Source organism: Phaethon aethereus (genome assembly GCF_964289735.1).
Source record: "Phaethon aethereus genome assembly, chromosome: 2".
NCBI classification, from domain to species: Eukaryota; Metazoa; Chordata; class Aves; order Phaethontiformes; family Phaethontidae; genus Phaethon; species Phaethon aethereus.
Window position 1 is genome coordinate 145,560,933 of NC_138582.1, and position 25,879 is coordinate 145,586,811.

At 36.0% G+C, this 25,879-nt stretch overlaps 1 protein-coding gene across 1 annotated transcript in view; it reads right to left on the bottom strand.

The window, feature by feature from the left end:
• Positions 1–25,879, bottom strand: part of ANKIB1 (ankyrin repeat and IBR domain containing 1) — a gene marked incomplete at its 3' end in the record, with an annotated part of 59,108 nt that continues 33,229 nt past the window's right edge. The window contains exons 5-19 of the mRNA XM_082015033.1: positions 24,061–24,269; positions 21,741–21,829; positions 19,840–19,984; positions 18,217–18,383; positions 13,683–13,771; positions 12,547–12,677; positions 8,986–9,120; positions 8,334–8,420; positions 8,179–8,245; positions 7,632–7,777; positions 6,781–6,959; positions 6,173–6,224; positions 2,831–2,942; positions 1,097–1,230; positions 1–753 (exon numbers count right to left, since the gene is read on the bottom strand). Of these exons, the coding sequence (XP_081871159.1) occupies positions 1–753; positions 1,097–1,230; positions 2,831–2,942; positions 6,173–6,224; positions 6,781–6,959; positions 7,632–7,777; positions 8,179–8,245; positions 8,334–8,420; positions 8,986–9,120; positions 12,547–12,677; positions 13,683–13,771; positions 18,217–18,383; positions 19,840–19,984; positions 21,741–21,829; positions 24,061–24,269 (2,495 nt within the window). The remainder of the gene's footprint in view (positions 754–1,096; positions 1,231–2,830; positions 2,943–6,172; positions 6,225–6,780; positions 6,960–7,631; positions 7,778–8,178; positions 8,246–8,333; positions 8,421–8,985; positions 9,121–12,546; positions 12,678–13,682; positions 13,772–18,216; positions 18,384–19,839; positions 19,985–21,740; positions 21,830–24,060; positions 24,270–25,879) is intronic.

Below are 25,879 nucleotides of genomic sequence, written 5' to 3' on the forward strand. Positions count from 1 at the left end.
TCATACCAGATGCACATGTTCGATCCATTCACTTGAGGTTTGAGGAGTCTGACTAGAAGTATCTTCTGAAGCATCCAGGGTGCTTGTTACCTCCCTGTTACTATCACCAGTTTGTGATACTGTTTCACCTGGAATAATGTTTTCTTCAGAAGTGCTTTCCTCTGTTTGGCTTCCTCTGCCTTCATTTTTGAGTGCATCCTCAAATAGTGCATGCTCTTCCTGAGGCTCCAGCCCTGTGTCTATAAGATGTCGTTGTCCTGCTGACCCATCTTCAGTACTGGGTTGCTGTGAATCCTCATCTGCTTCTGTACTTGTTGAGGGGATCAGAGCAATACTCTGTGGGTTCATGTCGTGAAACCAGGCCATAATATTTCCAAGTAGATTTTCACTGGTATTGGGATCTTGACTGCTGGAATCAGCATCACTACACGTTGAGTATAATCCACTTCGTGTATCGCTGCAGGGGTGTGAATGAAGACGATCAGCTGAAAAGGGATCATTGCCTGCACCTAGTCTCATCAGACTGTCACCAAGTTCTAACAGCTCAGAGCTGCTTAAAGCGCCTCTTGGATTATCTATACTTATGGGAGCAGAGTCCAGTCTTGTAGGCAAAGAGGTACCTATTGCTCCTAAAGATGCCTCATTATTTAGAAAGTCTCTAGTTTCTTCATCTATGGCCAAGCCAGATTCTTGTAATGATAACTGTATAGCTAGCAGGATGTTTGGGTCATCTTCATCCAAAGAACTCAGAGCCTGTGGAAATACCATAAGGTTGCTTTCAGAATAAAACTTTCATCTTGTTACATATTTTGGATTAAAAGTAATTTGGGCTCAAATTAATTCATTATTCCTACACGTCATTTATCGAATCAATTTTTACTGACACAGTTGACAACAGAATTTAAAAGGTGACTATTGTTACATTATTGATTGTTAAGCATTTCTTACTGGTGTGAATGTATGATTTGTTGTCCTAGCTTCTCCCTTTCTCATGAAAGAATTAAGAAAAATTGCAGAGAGACAAAATGACACAGAAAAGCAGAGCAGAGGAAGGCAAGCAAAGCAGAGAGAATGGAAAAGAGATTAGGGGAGATACCTGAAGAGAATCCTGGTTTTCAGAGCGACTGACAGGGGTATAGTCATGAAGCGAAGAGCTGTGCAGAATACCCATAGAAGCTGAACTCACCATGGAGGTGCCATGTCTTCTACTACTGCCACCTTCCTGAGTGTCTGTTTGGGCAATTGAAACAAAAATGGTTGAAGAACCAGTGAGAAAGCCTTCTCCACTTACTGACAATCTCTTCCTTCCTTTGGATTCCAGCTGTGTAATTTTACTCCTTTATTCACTCTGAACTAGATAATCCAAAACACTCCTTCCACACCAGCTCTTACACAGTGGCGAAACACCAGTCCCACTGTTTTAGGAGTGACTGCCTGTTTCATTTGTGCCTTTCTGCTCTCAATACCCTTCTTCTTCTCTTTGAAAGGACGGGGTATGCCATCAGGAGCATAAGCCCACTGGCAGGAGGGGCAAAGCACTTCTAAAGCACATAAATAATTTGTGGAAAGTCCTGAAAAATACTGCACACGGACACATTTACAGGTGGACTACAACCAAAGTTTGCCCATTTTTCTGTTCTTTCAAAGACAACAACTCAGCTGTTATGTTAACATTACATTAATTTTTACCGTGACATTGCAGCACAATTAAGAGTAGAGTCGTTAGTGTATACCTCAGCAATCACTGGCATTGCTGCTTTCTTAAAACAACCAACAAAAAAATAGAAGTAAAATCCTATTTCCAGAAAAATTGCTCTGTAATAAACGTAACTCCCTTAACTCTGGAAAATGGAATTTTGCACTTCAAAACTCAAAATGAAAAAAGGTGAGACAAACTAATTCTCTCTTGCATGCTTTAACAGTATGTGCCGGTCATCACTACATTATCCAAGTGTTCAGTCAAATTCTAGTCCTCAGACTAACAAGATGGTTTTGCATTTTACTTGTAATAGGGAAGGACCAAAGCTCACCAAAATTCTTTTTACTCTTTCTAAAATAAAGAATGCATTTGTTTATTTCCCCAAAGTAAAGGATTTCTCCTTTTGTTTTTAAAGGAGAAGCTCTGTATAGGACTAAGTTCATGAGACACTGCGATGAGAGTTCATGCAGCATGACTTGGAGACCGAGCGCACTGAAGAAACAGCATCAGCATATGACTTGGATTCGAGCTATTTTTGTACCTTTGCTAAAGCTCCTGGCAGAATGGAGACAGCCAAGTGACAGTGACCTTAAGGGACTGTGCTACCAGCTGTAGCACTGGTTAGAAGAGCAGTGTGCAGCCCATTCCAACTTGTTTCCTGGCTGTCTTTGCCAGTACAGGAGTTTCTGAGCAGGGTTTTGGAATACAGCCATATGACTATCTTCCAGCAGGCCTGTAGCAGGGGAACCCTCTTCTACACTCTTTAGGCACAACTGGTCCTTTTAATTTGCATAAAAGAACTGGTATATTGATACAGACTGTCACATGAAGTATGTGTCCTTCAAAATTTCTTCAGAAAAGCAAACCTGCTCGAAATAGCTGAGGAGTTGTTAGTGGGAAGATGAATACACTTCTCTTTTTAAAGAGGAGCAGCCACAATGAGGTCAGCAACACTTCCAAGATCACATACAAAAATGCAAAAATAAGCCTTTATGTTGTATAGTGGAAAATACAACAATGTATCTGAAACTTCTTTAAAGTGTATCCACAGAAGAACAAACACTGTGGTCACTACTAGCAATTTCTGAAGCAGGAAGAGAAAAAAAAAAACAGCCCCAGGCAGGAACATACCCAAAGTACTCTCACTGGGGTCATCAGGATCTGGAGTATTACTCAGCAGACTGTGCATGTCTCCACGTCGACGCTGTCTGTGCCTCCTCCGATACTGAAATTCAGCATATTCCTGCATAAACCAAAGGTTACAAAATACAGGGCAGCATGCAGTAATATTTTTCTGATATAACAAGCACCACATTTTTATAAAAAATGTGTGATTTTATATCTTCATTATAAAATCACCTGTTTTCAGAAAAATAAATTGCAAGTTACATCATGCAATGCTTAACATAAAGAATTAAAAAAAAATTTCAAGGTAATCTTAAATCTATAAAATAATGAATTAGCAAAGAAAAATACTTGATGTTTTACCACCATTTAAATACTTGCAATCTCCTGTTTTAGAGAGTTCCAAGTACACTTTTTAAAAAAAGCTTTGATGCCAAACTTTATATATACATACATCGACATACTTTTAAAAATATATATACACCTAGTGATTTTAGAACATAAAAACAATTAATCTTAATTAGACCAATAGATTATCTCAGAGTCCCTGTTGCCAGCAATGGCCGGCAGAAAATAACCTTTGGAAGACTACAGAAAGCTGGCAGACATACACCGGGACTTGTTATACTTTTCCGAGCCTCCAGGTCACGATGGCTTAAGAACTTCTTAAGCCACAGCTGATACTCTTCTGCTGAAGAGTCTTTGATGGATTTTATTCCGTGAAGTACAAATCTCCTCTATTTTTGTCTAACTTGAGCTGCTAACGAGCCATACCATGTGAATTTGAACTCCTGCAGCCTGTAATTTCTCATGTTGTGTGTATTTACCGAAGGCAGTTTATGTAACATTTATGGAAAAGACTCACGTTTGGCCACATCAAGCTAACATCCCAAGGGTTAATTATCTTAATACTTGGAAATAAATGTTTTGATTTCCATACCTTTCCCAATATTAAGAGACAATTTTATGCTTGAAGGCAAATTTCCAGATTATGCTTTCTGGTTAGTACAGCTGACACTGAACCTGACTGTGTAGGTAAAATCTCTTGAAACATCTCTTGTTAATCTCAGTTATTCATTTATATAAGGCAGTAAAAATATACATACAGGTATTAGCTCTTCTCTTTGGAAAAGAATATTGCTATTTTCTTCCCTAAACCCCACGTTGGGAAATCTGTAATCTAAAGGCTTCATTTGGCCAAACAACTTGGGAAAGACAACATTACCATTAGCTTTCCTTTCTTACATTAACTCTTCATCCTAGAATATCTCAACAGCTAAAGTATCTAAAATCTAAATCCAGAAGTGTCATTTCTCTTACACAATGACCTTATTAATTCTGATGGTATTGTGATGGCATGTTGTCTTTCCATGAAGTGTTTCAGACCAAGTTCTTATGCATAATGACATATGCAAGCCAAAAAAGAATAGCCACAAAGTGATCAAAGTGTGGGCAGACTTTTAGCTACGTAAGATCCACGAAAGTTGTAAGAACATAAAAATAGATGCACTGGACCAGACAAAAGGTCCATTTAGCCCAATACTCTGTCTTCAACAGTGGCTAGCAGTAGATGCTTGTAAGCCTATGGAACGGCATAAAAACCAGGGCAAACATGAAGTGATTCTTCTCTTAAGATACTCTTCCAGCTCCTTAGGGAGCTCAGTGATCTCCTAAATGGAGGGCGGTGCCACAATCCACAGAAAATCAAATCTTGAAATGAAAAAATATAAATACATTATTTTAAAAACATATCATTATGTACCTATGAACTGGATAAGGAATAACAAGAAGTGATCACTGAATGCTAAGATTTATTAGTCATATAAGATCTGTTTGCAATAAAATCACAGATTTTACTGATAGCCATTTAAGTTTTAGTTGCTTTTTAACATTTAGAAAGGTATCTTGATTACTACTGATAAAATTTTATTTCTGACTACCTGGGACAATTTTGTATGTGAAAAAAAGGCGTTTTAATTTTATTTGGATAGGAACATCATAGTTTCACACAATGGTCTACACAAGCAGTGTTCCTTGCTAAAACCAGTTAGATTTTGTTTTCCTTAATAATCTGGTATACATGACATTCTACTACTTGTCAGTAAAAGTACAGCTCTATGTCAAAAATTTTGTAGTGAAATTCACTAAAATAAACAAAGATGACCACTCTTAATTCTACAAAATTCCCTTAGCATAGGTGGTTGCAAGTATTCTTGATAGCTATGTAGCAAAGAAACCAACTTGCATCATACAGTGCCACTTTTAGGCAAATCATAAAAACACATAAGCAATCATCTAAGCATGATGCATGATGTAATGGCACTTACTGCTGAACAGCTTATCGACATATTTCTTTACCAGCTTTTTCTCAGTTCCACTGATGATACAGTAACATCACAATGAGTTTGATATTGTCAAATATGGAATTATTTCAAAAGAAAGGACTACAGGAACTAGACAGGAGAAACAAGTTGATCTTTTGTAAAGAAGCAAGCTTTTTTCTCACCAGCGTGATGCTCACCAACAATAGCAAAGGAAATATATAGAAAAAGTACATGGGTTTTTCCCAGATGCTTTAAAATGACTAGCTAGAAAGAAAGCAGCACCACGGAAATGTTGAAGTTTCCTTCCTAACTGAATGCTTTAATCTAATGTTCTCAAAATATTAAATAAAAATTAAGTTGACAAAGGAAAGCTTTACAGGAAGCTTCTCATATTTAGTGCAGAGTCTTGAAAATTATTTATTGTATCCCATATATAGATAGTGTAATATTAATTTTAAAAATTATAATTTTAATTCTTGGTTAAGTAGCAGAAGTTCATGTCATTTGAGTATGCAGTTTCCATCCTGCTTCAATACATAAAAATAAAAATAAACATTTCAAATAGTTAACAATATTTAGGTGTATGCCTGTATGCTTTTGTTGGATTGTGACAGAAGGATGGAAATTTCTTAGACTTTTTGTCAAATTCTGCTGAACTGATGTTGCATTCAAAAGTAATCTACATAATTTCATGTATTTATACTTTAAGGTTTCCCAGCACATAGACACCAGTTTATAAGCAATTGTAAAACTGGTTATGTACTTGGAGAATGATGAATACAACATAGCTTGTCTAATGTCACCGTAAATAACAATATCCACATTAGAGGCATTGTTTAGAGTCATTGCACAATTCTCTATGAATATATTTCCTTTCATTGTGAAATAAATAAAATGGTAAGCTTAAACCAACTTGAAATGCTTTGAATCAAAATAAGCAGCTCTTCATGCAGATTGCAATCATACCTGTGTTTCTATAATATGCAGAACTAAGTTAAAAAAAAAAGAAAAATAAATACTTTACCTCAGGGGATGCAAATCCTAAATACTCCCAATCCCATGTTCCACCAGCAAAGCTGTAAAATGAAGAGATATACCATAAAGTTTAGAAGTAGAACAAAGAATGAACGACCTCCAGAGCTTCAAGACCTATCAACACCTGAAAACTAGTGCAGTTGTAACTCTCAAAACTTAACAAGTCTTCTGCTTTAATTCTTACCTCAAATTTCATTTAGAAAACCATACAATTAAATTGTTGACTATTCCAGAACTGCCTGATATTTTTAGCAAATACTTATAGATTTTTGAAGTGTGCCAGGTATTTTGTGACATTCTTGAAGGAAAAAAGTGAAATGGAAGCCATGACATCTTGTCATTAATATGTCACAAATGGGGAAGCAAATTAGACTGCAACATACAGAGCAGTGATTCTCAAATACATTTTTCCTCAGTGAAAAGCTGTAATTCCACGAGGATCAAATGTCCAAGAAAATGTCACTATCTAGTGATTTACATCCACCATGCTTATCAGTTCCACTTTACCTCACTGTCAAAGAATGGCAGTGGGTTCACCCACTCTGGCTGCTATCAAATAAACCTTTTTTGACTTGCACAGTATTTTGTTGGTATTACCTGCGCCTGGGTGCTTCTGGCGAGTCTGCAGGAGCAACACCACGGGCCACAGAGGCCAGGAACTCTTGCCGCTTCTGCTGCACAAGACAAGCTGCACGGATGATTTTATGGCGAGGAGTCCGAAGGTAAGGCCTGTTCACTTTCTGTGCAAGGTCTTCAGTGACCATTTCTAGGTCTGTCTGCAATAGTTAATAAATACAGAATGAAATACTTTTACAGTGAAATGTGAATCAGGCAGAGCTCTACACCATAAATACTGAGCAGAATGACATCCATTTTCCTGAAGATACCATTTGAAATACCGGAATACCCCAAAATGTCTGCCCTCTAGCTACCCTTTTACCAGCCTAAATGCTGTCCTCCAGCTTGGAGCAAGGCTTCCCTGCACTCACACAAACTGAGTGTCTTTGGGGGCTCGAAAGGAAAGGAAAGGAGGCAGCAGCCCCTGCCGCTGATGCCACCGACACCCAGGTATTCCCCCCATTTCGCCCCCGCCCATTGTCCTGTTAGTAGGGAAAGACAGGAAGGAGGAGCTAGAGAAGGAGATGAAGACTGAAGCTAAAATGTTACCCTCAGAAAGCAGATTAACACTAAATAATATTAATTCTTTCCCCTTCCACCTGTCCATATGCCTTTATTTTTGCAGCTAAGTGTTGTTTTTCATTCATTCTAAAATTGAACTAAAAGCTACTGTGTCACAGGGTAATAAAAATGCATTAATTTTCCAAACTTGGTTACAAATACAAAGTAGGTATATCAGTTTTACACTACAAAAATGGGAAAAGAGATACTGATAACTAATATTACCAAAAAAAGTAACATTAGAAAAGTAAAATCTATGCATATATTACCTGCATAAGTTCAAATATTTCTTTCTTTGTGCTTTTAGGCTCCAAAAAGAATCCATACGGATAAGAACACTTAAGAATGCGGCGAGTTTTTAGAAGCTCTTGTACTGCATCTTCAATGAATGTGGTATCAGGACAGCCTCCCTCAGCTGTAACATGAAACAAGTGTTGTGAAAATATTTTCCTGCTGATGTCAGCATTTCTTTTAGCATGATGGTTTTCCTCCAAAATAATAAAATTTATGTGCATGTCAATTAAATATTTTGCAAATAAACAGCAGCAGGTTCTCAATCACTATACAGTGTTCTTACTAAAAGAAGTAAGCACAGAATATTAGCTTCTCCCTTACTAATGCTACTTTCTCCTTGAGTCTTTGGAATAGGTAAGATCTACTGTACATTTAGCTTTCATTCACTGCTTATGAATTCTAGTACTGGAGGGATCACATCACACAGGAGACTGATGTGAGTTCTAACCAAAAAAAAAGGCTTAGTCATAACAGAGTTGATTTGATTTCAAATCAAATTCACAGATCACAGTAAATACTTACTTCCACTGAGAGCTCTACTCAACTGCTCCATCTTTTCTTTGGCTGTTTTTAGAAGGCGCTGTTCTAACTAGAAAAAGAAAATTAATAAAATATAATAATTATTTATGGATTAATAAACTAGAAACAAAAATCAGTAAAAATGGCTTGATCCACACCTGGTAGCTAAGTTCATGGTTCTTAAATCTTGTGTAATAGTGCATAAACCTATCAAGCTCTTGAAATCTTCTATGCTTCTTTTCAGCCTGAAAATAATGGGGAAACAAAAGAAACAAAGATAAATCTTATGATTTAATTTAGCATCAGATATAATTACATATCCAACTGTTTCTATTCCCACTATTCATGAAGCATTGTATACAATGTGTATACATGAGTGCCATGTAAGTAAAGAGACAAATGTAATTTTTGAAATTCAGCAAGTCTTCCAAGTACTCTAACCAAGGAGTAATACACTGTGTGTGCATGCTATTTAAGCAGACTTTCCAAATGCCGTAATTAAGGCATGTATTCTGTAGTGCACAGCAGCTAATTACAGTACCAGCATGCCCATTTCAGAAAAGGAAACCACACAGAGAAGTAAAATGACTTGAGTAAAGTCACCAGTGGTTGTTACCAAAGCCAAAAGCAGAACCAAGTCTTACGTTTCTATCCACAAATAAGTAGTGTTTCATTTCTGTCTCTTTGATATATTTAAGGTTGTATTTTTCCATGTAGAACTTGGGTTTGGAATAATTTTGATGAAACTTATCCTAAATAGAAAATTGCAGCCTTAGCTCCGTTTTTCAAACACACTCTTTAATTTGTTACCTCTACTGTCATCTCCTTGGACTGCTCCTCTACATGTTGAATAACCTCATAGCGAGTGCATCTGTAGTAGCCTCCAGTGGAAGAGCTGTGCTTCTTCCATTCTTCTAAGCATATCCAGCAAAAGTCATATTTGCACTTCAGAAAAAGATAGGAACAAGGGGGGAAAAAAGATGCTGATACATTGTAGATTTGCAGTTATTCATCATTATTCCTCCATGAACAACTGAATTAACATCATCCTGAGTGTGCTTATGGTAAAAAAAAAATTTTGGGGACCCTCCTTCCTATTTTGCCTACTACAGAAGATCTGGGTTATCAAACCATGTCAGTCATAGTTTTTGTTCCTTGGATCACAACATTATGTTGGACCTACAAGTTAAGTTTTAAGTGGATGAAAGAAATCAAATGATAAATACAGCTGATCAGGCCTGGTATTTTGTTATTATTTAAAAAAAAAAAAGACAGTCCCATTTTTTAAGAAACACAGAAACTGTTCATGACAAAGGGTGAATTTTTTTCCTAATATCACCTAAAAAAAGTGTTTACTGGTATTTTTGTCATGTGGTGTTCCTGATGCAAAATGTTAATAACTACTAAATCAGGAGAGAAGAAATCAGAACATAAACTTTGAAGAGTGATTACTTCAAGGTAAGCCTTTTTTTCTGCATCAACTGAGTAGAGAGCTTTCAAAATAGGTAACACCTTAGAAAGAGATCTGACTTACCCAGGCTTTTCTGCATCAGAGAATATCAAACTGTATAAATATTCTCAACTCAGCACTGAGTCCTCAGCTAGTTTATTTCAAAATAATTGGAAACTATTTATGGATGGATGGGCAAAAGACTTTATGACTTCGTGAATCCTGCTTATTGTATCTGCTTTACAGACGAGCAAAGAAAAATCCAGAAAAAATGAAGCAGAGATTTGCATAAATTAATATGAAGCCATTAATATTATTAGTGGAATTTGATAAATTAAGTCACATTTTTTCTCTCTCTGATAAGTTTAACCTTTCCAGAAATACCTAGTCCATACCAGATGTGTTTATCAGTACTTGTTTTATACAATCAATTAGATATATTACAGGAAGAAATGAATCTAATTCTTGCATTGTACTTTTGCTAATTTTGTCTCACCAGTAGTGCTGATTTTCTTCTAAAAAGCAATGCAGACTAGGGTATTTCTTCTTGTTATTGTGATGCACCTTCTTTGTTCTTAAACTTTTTTTTGATGCTGCTTGCTTATACAAAATGGTAAGATGAGTGCTGAGAATAAAGTATGAAAATAATTGTGTGTAAAGTGTTAAGTGTGTGTCACTGAATCATTTGCATATCATTCAAAACCACCCATATTCATCACAAGAAGAAAAGTCATTACAAAATATTAAAAAAATGTTATAAACAAGTTGTTTCACAAGCAATAGAACTAATAAAGCCTAACTTCCTATTAATTTATGTGTATATAATCTCACCTCTCCCAAGTTATCTCCCTCCATGACCACTCCACTATATATGTATCTTCTAATCTCTCATATCTCCAAAAGCCTCCTCAAAACCCCAAGATTTACCCGGTGTTCCCAGACCCTCCTCCAATACCTCGGTCTCATTAAACATTCAAAACCGCATAATCTATTTCTACACATCTCCCAGCACCCTGAGCTCTGTTTTATGTGCCTTTACGATCTCCGATCCATGCAGCAGCACCGCCTGGGCTTAACAAATCGCATCTGCTGCCTGGCCGCTGAGCCAAGCAGAAGAGGTAATTGCTGAGCAGGTAATTGCTGAGCAGGTATTTCAGCCTCTCTCTTGGCAGCAGTACAAATTAAGTCTCTGCACCATACAGCTAGCAAGTTTCATGAAACTTGCAGAAATTTAATATCCACGAACCCCATCTTGTTCCTTCCTATCCGGTTCAAAGTACCCAGAGGGTTAAAAAACTACTACAGGCAGTCAGAGCACAGGACTGCCTAAGCCCTGTGTCCTTAGAAACTGGGCTCATCAAACAGTGAGATGCCTGCAGAAAAGTACAGAAATGTGATTTTATGAGTAAAGAGTATTCTCCTCTACACCAAGGTACATGCTAGCTGCTAAGAGGCAGTCGTAGCTCATCACGTAGTAGGCTTGAGCAGACCTTACTGCAGCAAAGGCTGCATCACAGACCCTTACTTCGGTGGAGGAAGAGACAAGCAAGGTAACCACTATACCTCGTGTCTGAGCCCTGCAATGAACTTGAGGATACCCTTCCTTTCCTTCCTCACCAGGCTGAGGGGTGGCAGCTTCTGTTTGCAGAGATTTCTCCACCACAAAAGCAATCTGACTGTTTTAAGGACACTTTAACCTGTTTATAAGGTACAGTATCAAAGAAGAGAACTGTGGTTGTCAGCCAGTGCCTCAGAACGGTACTGAATTAAATTATTACATTCAACAGTGTTTAATGGTCAAAGTTTTTGCCAGCCTGAAGCCGTATTTTTCTTCGATTGAGATGAGCTCAGTGGCAAAATCTGCAACAAACATACTTTTACAGTTTTTAGCACTATGGAATTTATGAGCTCTTCTAAAAATCATTTAAGAAAAAAAAGGGCAAAACAGAAAACTTGGCATGAACTAAAGTGAAGAAGAATCTGTTCTCTGCTGCCAGAGAAAAAACCAAAGAAACAACACCAAAAAAAGCCCCAATCTTCACTTCACTTCACAGAAAGAGAGAGAATACATGATGGTAAGATAAAGAAAATGGGATCTGCATAGCAATGGAGACAGACTAACACATTTCCAGAAAAATAAACACAACTACTTTTTAAATCTCTCAGCTTTTTATTGGAGGCCAACTATGTGAAGTGTGTGCTACTTTCTTATTTTTGAAGATGCTCCTCAAAGAGGTATTAGCTGTAGTTATGTGAGTTATTTCTGACATAAAGAAACAGTATTCTAAATACGCTGCTTTTAGCTAATTTGAGAGAAAAAGCCTTCTCAAATGATACTGAACTCATGGCAAAAAATATTTTTTCTATTTCGGTAGCATAGTGCAAACTCATGACTAATTTTTTGGCTGCTATCACCAGTAAGTTTCTTTTGGAATTACTCTTTGCTGTTTTTTCTTTCCTATTGATTAATCCCTGTTTACAGTTTTCCATTTAAACTTTCTGTTTTGTTGCTATGTTAGGGAAATAATGCAAAAGAAAAATGTAGTAAGGCAAAACCATCATTAGAGCTTACCATTGCCTAAAATGTTTCATCTTCTGCCAACTAAAAATGTTCTCTTTTACATTATTAATGATGATTAAACCATTTCCTTAAGCTTCATGCTGTATTGCCAGTAATTCTTAGGTGTTTATGAACTTCGATCATTACAGTGTTCACCTGCCAGCCAAAAAGATTTCACTAAATATGAAACATGTTCTAAAAACATGTAACCCACCAACTATCTAATTCTTGCAACAGGTTCTGTTAGATCTCAGGCATGACATTCCAGAGGCTTTGGATGTCTGTGCTGCTAAAACATATGTATGACACACACCACCTGAATTATGGTTTCACAACAAATTATATGAAAGGTCTTTCTTACCTTTGCACATTGCATGTGGTTGCAGCCCTCATTCTTCTGAATTGGAGATTTGCAGTTGGCACATGGTTTGGAGTTCGTTAGTAACCACAGGCAGTTGGCAGCATCTTCATATGCCTCACTCACTCCCACAACTTTTTGAGGGTGACGGGAGGATATGGAGCATGCAAAAACAGAGAAGTTGAAATTGTCATTGTGTAATCTTTGGTGAAACTCAGATTAGGAAAGATATATGTTTACCTGTTTCTTGACAGAATATCGTAATTCTTCACTATATATATTTCTCACATATATAAATATATACATTTTCTAATCTATACATATTATCTATAATATGACAACATATATAATTTCTCTATATTTCCACACATATATTTCTATGCAAATTTATATATATGACATTTAAAGTATATAAATGAGCAAATACATATATGACAAAAATTATCACAGTTTGACGAAGTATGGTGTATTTTGCATCTTTGTAAAATTTTCTAGGCTTTACAGAACATTTATGAAATATTATGGAAAGGCTTTGAACTGTGGTAACCAAGTTCAGTTAGTATTTATTCAAATTACTGTTAATCTTCAATTATTTTGTTTCCGTTGACCAAGAAAATGTCTGTCCTGTGTAAATCCAACCTTTGTTAGTTTTTTCAGTAGAAGTTATTTATCATTAAGCCATTCCCCACGATTCTTTTGCAATTCACCCTCAACTTTACTATTATTGTCACCTGTTGGCTTGAATTAGTTTTAAACCACACAAACAACCGCATGGAACACAACTCAAACAGAAGTGCAGACTGGGCTAAAAGATTTAAAATTGCCCAGGACAAATGAAGTTATATTCAGGAATAAATTAATATATTAATGAAAGAAGTCTGTAAGAGGAAGGGAAAAGAGTTTTGTATGCCCTGACTGAACCACACATGGATTTATCGGGAGGGATGGTTTAAGGAGAACAGTCTACCACTAGTGCCGCCTAATATGCAGTTCAAGTGTGAAGCAGCCGCTCACTCAGGGCTTAATTTTCTTCCCCTTTACCCTATCTTTCAACTAATTTTTTACTTAATGCAACTAAAAAATCCCTCTAAAGTGAAAAGATAACAGCAGCAAAAAAAAAAAAAAATTAAGACTCTTACGTTCTTCCGGTTTCATTTCAGATATTTTCTGTAGCCAGTCCTTCCAGGTTTGGCAGTCGCAAGGTTCATGTGCTTCACCAAGACATTCCCTGAAAATGAAGATGTATGCACAATAACTTACCATTTAGAGATTTAGAATCAAAGTTAAAATTGGTTCAAGCTAAAAACCATGAAAACTTATCAAGACACACTCAAACTTTAATTAAGTCAGGAATATAAAAAGCCATCCAATTAACATTATTTTAAAATATTTTTACACTACTTTCTCACGAGCATAGATGTCCATTGTTAAGATTAATAGAGGTTTTAAATGAGACAGGAAGGGAAAAGAGCTTTTTAAAATTACAATCTGAAATAAATCAGCTGGTTTGCAGTTTGTTTGAGTTATGCTTGGGCACTATTTTAGTGCCACAAAAAGTGGTAGTATAGTTTCTGTGATGAAGGTAAACCAGAATAAAGAGATTATCCAAAACTAGGTAGTTTGCCATAGCTGAAATGCATTTTATGTAGAACTACTTGCATTCAGTTGTAATAATCTTTAACTAGGTTCAAGCTTTTAATCTAGAACAAGATCCAAGCCCTTCAACACCAGCATTAAGTATTTATGGATGTTTACTCTTTCCACCAGAGTCTCTTAAATAGGGGCTTTAACTTAGTTAAGTGGACACAGTCAAGAAATGAGTCCCTGGAGTTTCTCTTGAAGTTACCACTAGCTTTAAGGATGGCAATCACTACTACACAGTGACAGATATATGGCTTCCAGATGGTGCTGTGGACTCTGGATTTCTAATGATTTCCTTTTTTACTGGAATGGTAGCAAATAGCCTCGGACAACTGCCACATCAAACAAAACAATTCAGAGGAAGTATATTTCAGACGGGCACCAGCTGCATCAGAGCATGCACAAGTTTTCTGCGGATCCAATGGTGGACTGCTCTCTGCAGTGCGGATTCAGAAGCTACATCAATACTCTTCTGATCGCTCTTGTCCACATGTCAAGCAGGAATGCAGGAGCAAAGAAAAGGTTTACGGCAACAGTTTTCAACTTTTTTCCCACTAGCTAGTCTGCTATCAGACAAGCTTAAATTCACTACACAAGGATCTCTGGTTTGGAGATACCTAAGATCTGTAGCTGGGAAAGACTGTACCGGAATGAATAACTAGTTTGTAATAAGGCAATCTCAGCTGTGGTTGAAAACTGACACCTTTCACTTCTGTGGGACAGTAGTACACTTAAATCATTGACTTCAAGAGAGCCAAGACCTCTCACACAGTATTTGTTCCCAGAAAGGACTGAAATTAGCAAAAATTAACTTTAACAAACTCAGTTTTAAGTTAAAAGCTGGTAAGTCAATCTATTACTGGGAGGGGGAAGGTTGTGTCTTTGATGTTTTCAAATGTGTAAATTTTTGGATTTTTAATGAAGTGCAATCATATATATGTCATGTATCTGTATCTTGATCTATTTCTATATGATAGTCACAGCAGAGTGTTAAAAACTTCTCATGGAAGAAGTTCTTTCCTCAGCCCACCCCAAACCAAGGATTTTTATACTTGGATGCCATTTTACTAGAGTAAAAGCGTTGAGCTTATCACTCATAAAACTTTCTTATGAAACAAAGTTATATTTTGGATAGACTCCCTGACAGCACTGAATGAAGGGAACTAACGCCAAATGGCCATGACAATTAACGGTGTTAGCCTCCCCAGACTGCCTTCCTCAATACACAGGCAGGATGTTTTATTTGAAGGTGCAGTACATACTTAGTAAAATCGCAGCAAGTTTCAACAATGGAAGAACTAAAAGCATCATCCAAGAAGAATACAGTTCTGGATTTTCTATCCCCTCATGATAATACTTGTATCATATAATGAATTTTGAATCGAAACAGCAACTTATAATGGCTTCCCAAGTGCACCTGAAAAGATGTGTCTCATACAGAACAAGACTCTGCCCCTTGTCTCCATCTAGGATGAAAGGGGTGAGGACTGATGGTGCAAAACTAAGTGTGCACTGCCTGCTACGACTGTTTTCCAGAAGTGTCTGCTTGCTACAATTCCTTGTGCTTCTGAAACAGCATGAAGGGGTTCTAATATGTTGAATATATCTGCTAATACACAGATGTAGGATTTGTGCACAGTTTTAATTTGTATTACATTTAAATATCTCAGAATGCTTTTTCTGAAAGGGAATAGAATTTTGTGTTTGACACAATAGATTACATTTTGGTGAAGGCACTGTTAGTGGTGGGTGATGAAAAATGAGTAAATTCTAAGGAACTCTACATTTAAAAGGAACATTCCTACTTCCACGTTAGAAAAAAAAAAAAAAAAAGGAAATTGCTCAACAGACTCAGAGAATTTTCTTGCTTTTATGAGCAGGAAGGCTATAGATCAGAAAAAAACCAAGTGATTATCTAGGGGTTGGTTGGGTTTTTCTAATACATAAATTCCAAAGGATCTCACTAAAAGCAGTATCAATTGCTATTACAATGTCTAAGCTGTAGATTACCTGGGTAAAACTTGCAGAACTGACGTAAGTATGGAACTGTGAGATGTGTTGATTGAACTTTAAAGATTTAAAGCAAGCTCCCTTTAAGCATACAGTAATGATGAAAACCCTCTGAACTGAGAATACACTTTCTTTTTCTCCAGAGGAACTCATTCATGCTGGGGTTTTTGTACTGTAAGACTAATATGGCTGTCCTGAGCAAATAGTTCTGATTTATAGTACTGCAGGATCACAGAATCACAGAATCATTAAGGTTGGAAAAGACCTTTAAGATCATCAAGTCCAACCGTCAACCCAACACCACCATGCCCAATAAACTATGTCCCAAAGTGCCATGTCTACATGTTTTTTGAACACTTCCAGTGACAGTGACTCCACCACCTCCCGGGGCAGCCTGTTCCAATGTTTGACCACTCTTTCAGCAAAGACATTTTTCCTAATGTCTTTGGTTTATAGATGCTTTAGTTGCTAGCAGAACTTTCTTGCCACTGCTGAAACTCTTCATTCACTTCTGTGGAGATGAAAAAAAGGCCTTGGAAAGGCCTTCTTGGACATCTTGCTGCTGGAATGAGGTCTTTATCAAGACCTTAACCATATTTGCTTGTGCAGTATCTTAAGGCATTAACATAAAAAGAACACACAGAAATATTATCATGAAACATGAAAAAGACATTTCTTATAAAAATTAGGCACTCAGAGGACATTCTGGGGAGCTAGTACATTCAGCCCACGTAAAGGAAGCAGAGCTGCCAATGTCTGAAGGACCTTGTCAATATTACACTATAAAGTGCCCTCAAGCTATGTCCTTCAGGTTAATGCAAAAACTGATTGTCTGTAATCAGAAGCAAGGATGAGAGGATGATGGTACCTTCTTGTGGAATAGTACTAAGGTTTGTTATATGTTCACTGGTAAAAAACATTTTCTGGTTTGTTTCCACAAGATTTGTTTCTTTCTGAGTTCTCCATCCACTGTGAACAACCTCTTCCCAAGAAGTTCTGTTTTCTGGCTTTTGTGGTTGTTTCATTAAGTCTGCTTTCCTCTTGTTCCTTCTTTTCCATTCATATGGGTAAAGAACTAAAATCAGAAGCATCTTTCATTAAGAGTCTTATGATATTTGGAATCAAGCAGATTATATTCAGGATCTATTCTTCTTGCATCATGGTTTCAATTGAAAAATGTGAAGAGGGATTACTCAGCTTGTTTGAATGTCTATGCTTTGGCTGACCCTTTTTGGTTTTCAAACAACGAAAAGAATGTCCCACTACAATAGTCATAAACTGTCAGTCTGATAATCTCAAGAAACTAGGATAGGGCTTTGCTCTGCACTTCAGAAAAATATCCCACCACTTTTTTGCTTTTGTTGATAACCGTTGTTGTCCTTTCCTTGGAAGTGCTGAAGACAGGAAATCTGAGGGCCGTTTTTTTAAAATATCTTATGGCTTTTTACTCCTTCTTGAGCTTGAAGTAATCTTAAGACTCAATAGAAGGTAACATAAAGAAAAAGTGCTGATCCTAAAGTGAAACAATGATTGGAGTGATCAAATAGCTATGTATGAAGCAAAAGGTCATTCATAGTCCTGTTTAAACTCCAGCTGCTTTGATGTGATTCTATCAAAATTCAGAAAGAACTAAAAATCGCTGTTTCTCTGTGCTACAATTCAGACTGTGGCATGTTGCAATTATACTACAACTATCCAGAGCAGACACAAATATCCCTCCACCAATATCCCGCTTCTCCTCCATCCCCTCAGAACAGAACATCACAACACTCCATACTGCTGTTTTGCATCTAAAGAGGCAATAATGAGTAAGACAGTATTATAAACCTTTGCTGTGCCCCAAAATACTAAAATATTTGTGCACACAAGGTTTTTCAGTGCACGGATACAGGATAGTACAGTCATATGCCATCTCATACAAATTTTTGTTGCATGTGGCGCTAAGTGGGGACGTTTTAATTAATTGCTGGAATAGCAGTGACTGTGAGTTTATGTACACATAGATAAGTTTCTAGTACTAACCAACAGAAAAGATGTCCTTTTCCACAATCTACAGCAGGGGCTTTTAGCATTGGGAAGCTAAGTGTATCTGATCCTGTTGAATTTGATCCTTGTCTTGTTAGCCTTACTGCTCTTTCACAGCCTGGTATAGGACACCATTTAATAGCAGGATTATTTTCAACAAAAGCCTGTGGGGGGAAAAAAGAAAAATATTTTACCACATAAAATCAAATTCATCATTGATATAAAACAACCTGTATTCATAACCTTCCTTTGAAGGAACAAAGCCAAAAGCATAAGGACAATCTTGTAGCTACTTTGATAGGCTTTTAAAAATAGTCATAAAAAAGGAAATAATTTAATCTCCAACTTAAAAGTGTTTTGTTTTGTTCTGTTTTGCTTTAATAACAACAGTACTCCAGACTTATGCTAAGATGCAAATGAGTTACACCCCAAACAAAACATTCAGTGTGTGCAAGTCCTTTGTGATATGGCTTACTGTAAACTTATACTATATATGCACTAGCAATACACTCATTAACAGAACTGACTCTTGTAGTTGAAAAGAATTAAAACCATACTGATTAAAACGAAAATCCCACAATATATCCCACCCGCAATAAATCTGATATCAGAACTAGACTAGCTCAGAAATTTGCCTCCAATCTTTCTTGGTTAATATAGCAGGTCTTCTTTTGTAAAACTTACATCTAACAAATGAGGAGGAAAGGGAACTTTCACTACTTTGCTTCAAACCTATGCTGATCACCAGCCACTTGAAATATGAAGATGTAAAAAATTAATCAGATCTGGTAATTTCATTTGCATCTCACCGTGTAAGACTCTGTTACTGTGTATTAAAGAGACCTGTTACACAGAGAAAGTATTGAATTGTAATAAAAAAAAATATTTTTCTTCCTTCTTTTGCCCTGCCACCACTGATAAAGTAGCACATTATCTCAAAGACTAGTTCATTACTACATTACTATACATTTAGTATAGTAATATATATAGTATATATAGTATATATACTATACACTACTACATTACTATACATTTAGTATAAAAGAAAAAAGGTTAATTAAAAGATTGCTTTTAAAAACAAGTTGCAATGAAGGAAATAAACACGTAAAAGAAATCAAGCAGGAAAACCAAATCAAGATTTTCCTACTTCTCTTCCTATATACAGCAATCATATCAAGCACTGGATGGAAAAAAAAAAAAGTAATTCACTTGTACTAATAAATTTTTCAAATGGAATTTTTCTGAACGTGAAGTCTCTCGGTAATAAAAATAATCCAAGAACTCTTAAAAATTTTAGACTGCCAACACAAACAAGTCTGGCTGATTAAAAGCTTCTTATCACCTGTTATGAACATTAGCTTGAGCAAATAATTTTATTAATACTGTAGTAGGTTACACGTTATGGAAGTATTGCATTTGTGCTTAAGGAATAAACATAATGTTCTTTCTTTTTTTTCAGTGGTACAGCAACTATTGATACTATGGCATATCAGACAGCCAATAATTCAGTGCATGTATAAATTTATGAATTTCGACTTGGAACGTTACAGGTAAGTTGTAAGGTATTTTTTTATAAAATGAAATACAGTTCAAGAGTACAGCAACAGTTTGATAATTTACCTTAATATCAAATTGAAGGTATCTTTTGTCCATCTCCTTGGAAACCACACTTTCTATGATGTCTACAGGCACAAGCTGGAAACAATCATATGCTGGGCAGAAAATGTTGTGAGCTTCACCCTCCTGAATTTTGAGATTCAAAAATCTGCCAGAATTTTGTCAGTCAGTATTTGTGAATAAAAAGTAAAAATGAAAATGTTGCTGAATACTTTATACTAGATTCACAGATATTCACATTAATCAATTTTTAAACAAAGAATAGTAAGTATCCCTTTCTGCTCAAAAGGGATACAGATTTGATGAACAGCATAATTTAAAAAAATAAAAGAACACTGTCATGGTTCAAAAGTGAGCGCCATCAGGTATGCTTAGCCCTATGTGTTTGTAGTTTCCATCCTTGACATTTATCAGAGACAGCTATGTAATGTTTAATTAAACTGAGCATTACTTCTAACATATCAGAAATGGAACATATAAATGTAATTAATCTAGGAAATAATTAATTTGATATGCAATTAATTTTTACAACTGCGATAGTCAAAATAGGTCTGCTCTTGGAAACAAATTTCTAAACGGAGACCTTTATAGTCCCTAAGCACTAGAATGCAAGACAGAACAAGCTCAGAAATCTGCGAAAGCTGGACTTAAACTCACAGTGCACAAGGTTGCTTAGTTTAAAAGTTGTTACTGATTTATCAATCTGACATCAAGGATGATACTCAACTCATCTAACTTTAATCATCTAAAGGACAGGCAGCTATTCTAAGTTACGTCACCTGGGATCCTTCAATAGTTAAGGTCAAGAGACTTGCCAATTCATCTTAGATTCATACCTCAGAATGGGGTAACTCAGTCCTGGCTATGCTCCGAGTACCTTAGAAATGGCTGGCTCGGAAAGATGAATCCCACCCTAGATGTGCCACCGCCAACACTTGGTTGACATTGAACTGTAGCTCTGAGTGCATGCACAAATTGCAGTACACATAGTCCAGCACCCAAATTAGAAGCACCATGTCAAGCCAGCGATCTCTTGCTAACGTCTACATCACTGCATAACTATTTGCAAGACAACAGAAGCATGACTATTAATTTTCTTGCCACTGAAAAGAATTGCCTTCTAAAAGCTCATATGGAAGAGAAAGTGCTCTTCCTTAACATAGGAGGAACAGGTTCGTATAAATTGGGCTCATCTGCAGTGGGACTAGCTGTGCTGATATGACACTGTAACAAGACACCATACTGGTACAGTTCAAGTAGTACATTCTCCTGAATGGGGACAAAGACGAATGTAAAAGTACTGCATACAGATATAATTATTCCTGGGAAGTATGATTAATATTTATACTAGCATAATTATCCATGTCTGAGTTTTTTACTAGCACAACTATTGTGACTTTAAAAAAAATTATGTAGGAATGAGAGCATTACACTAATAGAACTTTTAAACTAAATCTACTCCTCAGTTATTAAACCTCAGTGTAAGAAAGCATTTTAATTGCTGTTCTGACTGGAAATGGATTTATGATGCCTAAATTTAGTGTGCTAAACTAAGAGAAGGAAGTAAGCATGTCCTTAATTTAGAAAGTGTAAACCCCAACGCTGCCAACAGCCCCCCCGCCCCCAGCCCCAAGCAAATCAAGAGTAGGCTCATCTATTTACACACAGGCTTGAGATATTTGCTTAACAGTTTTGCTGAATCAGGACCAAAACAAACATTATGTAAGCTTGAAACAGTTGATGGCCACTTTGAGTGACAATTTAATTATTCAATAGGGTCAAACCAGCAACTCTTTGAAATCCAAACAGTACTTTAACATCAGCTGTTTATGGTGTCTGTCTTTTCCTCTTCAAAATGTCAAGTATGAAAGTTTCTCAAAAGACAGAAAAGTAGATATACTCACGCCTCCCAGCATGCTCTGCAGAAGTCGTGTCCACAAGGCATATCCACTGGGTCTTCAAACACAGAAATATTACACATACAAATGTCACACTGTAGATGAAAAAAAAACCTTCTGATTAAAAAATACCCTAAAGCCTTTCATATTGTTAGTAGGACACGTGATGTTGGAAAATCTCAGCAAAAATTTAAAGAAGTGCTCATCACGGGAAAAAATCTAACTGTAACCAGGAAAAAAGTTATTTAAGCTATAAAAAAGAAATGAGAAAGAATAAGTATCTATCTTTCTATACCTCCCCATCCAATCAGCACATTTTAGGGTGCCTTCCATCACGCCCTCCAGCTCAGTAAGTGCTTCACCCTGCAGAGTGCTGGGATCTCAGAATTAGAGTTCTAGGGACAAAAGGGACCTGAATTTTTCATCAGCTTCACAGGCAGCCAGAAATGGAGTTTTGAGATGACAGAGGCTACAGGAAATGTTTAGCATCTCACACAATCAGGTCCAAATCAAGGCAGAGCAATTTGGTTGTGCAACAGGAGCAACTATTTTAAGTAATGACCTACATAAATATTATTTTTTTAAATAATTTGAGGCTTTTGATCGAAATAAAGAATAAGTTAAGCTCCAAATATTCCAACAGAATGGCTGAATTTTATACAACTAGGTACTATCTCTCTACTATTGAGACCCTTACTCTGAGATTTAAAGCATAGGGATGAAACTATTCTTTGCTTGTGGTTAGGCATGAAAATAAATACTCATGTTCTTCAAGGAGTACAAATGGATTTTTCTTTCCATTGGAACATAGATTCCATGAAAATTTACTTCAACTTTCAATACATTAGATATTACACACACATAGGACATTTTCAAAAAGTTAGCCTATGGTACGCCACTTTTTAAAAGCACTTGTGTTACAACCAAAACAAAACCAAAGAAGCTGGCCATTAAAGGGCAAAACTCAATGAAGGCCTTTATTGTTGTTTCAATCATGTCAGCTTACTGTCTTGCCAAAATTAAATATTTTAGAAGTTGACAATGCATCAAAAATGTTCACTATTAAGTTTATATAAGTTTTCAATTATGTTTAAAATGTTACTTTAAAATAAGGAATTTCATGAAAACCTGGGTTCCATTTACTGGAACAGTTTTAATTATAAGGTAGGATGTAAATGCAAAATCTGAAAAGGAGCTTTATAGCTTGTGGTTTTATTTTATTTGTTCCTTTTAGTTTTCATTTTCCTGCCAAAATGAGAGACTTCAGAAAAATATGTATTCTTTCATAATCAACATTTAAAAAATATTATTTTGACAGGTCTTTATAAGATTTTTAAACAAATAGGAATATTAAATGTATAACTGGATTTGGATTTAGATACACTAGATCTAGAATGGCAATCATTATCCAAACCTGCACTCCTGGTTTATGGACCATCAGTGAAAAACAAAACACACAATGTAAAACTGAAGACATGTAATCTTTCTTTACACATTTTAATTAGGAAATAGTCACATAAAATATTTAACTGATAATGTAAATAAGTGTATGATAACATTATTCCTTCTATACAGCTTCTTTTTCAGCATCTTACAATTAGAGAAATAAAAGATCTCTATGCAGGAATGCAAAATCTCAATTTTAATATGAGATCTAGGGATGATCCTTTTGCAAGACTGCATATAATATTCTAGAAAAATGCTTAGGTCATGGAGCAAAAGTTTCATAATGCTGCAGCTGCAGATTATTAAAAAGAGAACTCTGTCTTCCAAAAGAACTACACTGATTTTAATGAAAGGCGCTTTCATATTTCAAATTTGCAATAGCCTTGTAAACCACTGGAAGCAGCCCACACATAGTAAAAGTAATTATAAGCTTACAGTACACTAGTGGGCTGACATTTCAAAATGCAGACAAAGAGAATTTTGTTTTCTAAAGAAAAAATTTCAAAAGGCAGGGTTCACAGCATTGAGTACAGTCAGGGAAATGAATACAGTGAAAGTGAACATCTTGCTAAGTATGAGATGAGAAGCTCAAAAGAGCCAAATGCACTGATGTGACTGTAGCTGGCTAAAATGCTACTTTGTGAGTGACAGCCAAGGTGAAAACAGTGCTTTGTATTAGCCAGATGTTCGATTGTGTTATTATATAAAATGTTTAAGGTGTCAACTTCTCTGTTCACCGTGGGAAAGAGAAACACTTTCCATCTTTACAAACGTATTTTCAGAATGAGATGACAACACAGCTCTCCTGTCCACATAGGTGCTCTGTGTTTAGAAATAAGCTCTTTTGCCATGCGAGTTTCAGATCTATTTATGAACTTACCACAGCTGTCTCAATGTCTCCCGGTGAGGGGCTGATTTCATCGGGGGAGGTTACAGAAGAGCGAGTAGTGCGTGGCGTTCGTGGAGAAGGGAGTGTGTCCCACGCGTTGTATCCACTTGGAGGGGGAGTTGGCATCTGAACCCCTGAACGCTGGCAGCAGTTCTCTGGATTAGACATCCATGCTTCAAGTAACTTCTCCCTGTCCCAGTCTTCAATAAATAAAGACACAGGAAATTATGCAGCTGACAGTGTTTAAAATCTATTTTGTAACTGCGTCCTCTATATAAACACTAAGCTAAAAAATTTAGAAATAAGTAATTATGATAAAGCATAAGTGAATGGAACTTTAGACGTTAAATTTTACAGAACACATTCCAAGATAATACATAATGCAATGTATTTATGTAAATAATTGTATCACAAGCATCTCCTTTCCCTGTAACACTAGTCTTAAATAAAATTGTTTTTATTATTTATTGATGGCAATTGTAGTAGCTAGGAGACTTCAATGAGGAACCTGAGCTGCAGTGGCTTGCAAAGGCAGATCAAAATGTAACAGCCCTTGCACCACAGATTTTTCAGTATTCTCCCTTTCTATGAAAAATGTAATTGTCCAATAGGGACTCATTTTTATCTATTGTGTTTTTTTCAGAAGATGAACCCAAGTGCTACAAATGAAGGAAGAATGAGATACAACTGGATTTCAAAAAGTTTTGTGACCTAATGAGTAACCAGTCTTTATATATGCATATGAGTGATATATTTCTGGGGAAAAAGAAGAAAAAACCCCCACCCAATTGCAAAAAATATTTCATACATTCTTACTACATTTTTATTCTATAATTGTTACTCAATGCTTTACTTTATTCATAATTAACATTGCCCATTTATATACAAAAAAAGAACTAGTGAAACTTATGCATTAAGATCTTAAAACTAAATCAAATCTTTCTTAGTCATTGTTTGAAATGTTTTCTCTTTCTGATTCCTATGAGCAATACTGAAGATATCTTAAGAATAGTGATTTTTTCTATTAAAAATACTTAAAAGTTCTCATTTAAATATAAATCTATCAAATTCCTATATGGATTTGAATCTAGAACCATCAATACCATGCACAGATCAGATGACCTAGAATTTCAGAAGGAAAGATAAATTTCCCAACTTTTTCCTATTGCCTTAAATAAATATTTAAATTTTTTTTTTTTTAATGTTAGGTACTCCCACTGGAAACTCAGTGTTATTAACTAAAAGGTCTGTGTTCTTTTCATTGAATTTTAGATTTTATAAGAAAAAGATCGATAGTACTCCTATACTGTATTAATGCTGGGAAAAAAGATACATGTTCTAAGCACTGAACTTAGTAAAAATATTGTCCCTGGCAAATAATGATTGCTATCATACTACAATCTGCTCCCTCCTAATACGAAAAAAAGCCTTTGAGGTGGAGATGATTTACTGATCAGGTGCTTACTTATCTAAGCTAAAACATATAATGCATTAGTTTAATTTATTTTGTTTAAAGACATGGACCTTGAACATATTTACACTTAAAAAATTTTATTTTTTTTCCACCATTTTTCAAATTACCCTGACCTTATAATCTTTCAGAGGGGAGCTGACTGAATCTAAGATACAGATAAAATTTGCTAAAAGTTTTCTTGAGCTCCTTTGTCTACACTGTATCTTTAAAATTATCCAGGGTTAAAACATAGTACTAAATGGATTCCACTGTGTTTTCTTTACTAACTTATGTGTTTTAGTAAAATATGAGGTATTTGCTGAATTGCCTCGCTTTTGTCCTGAAATCAACTGCTAC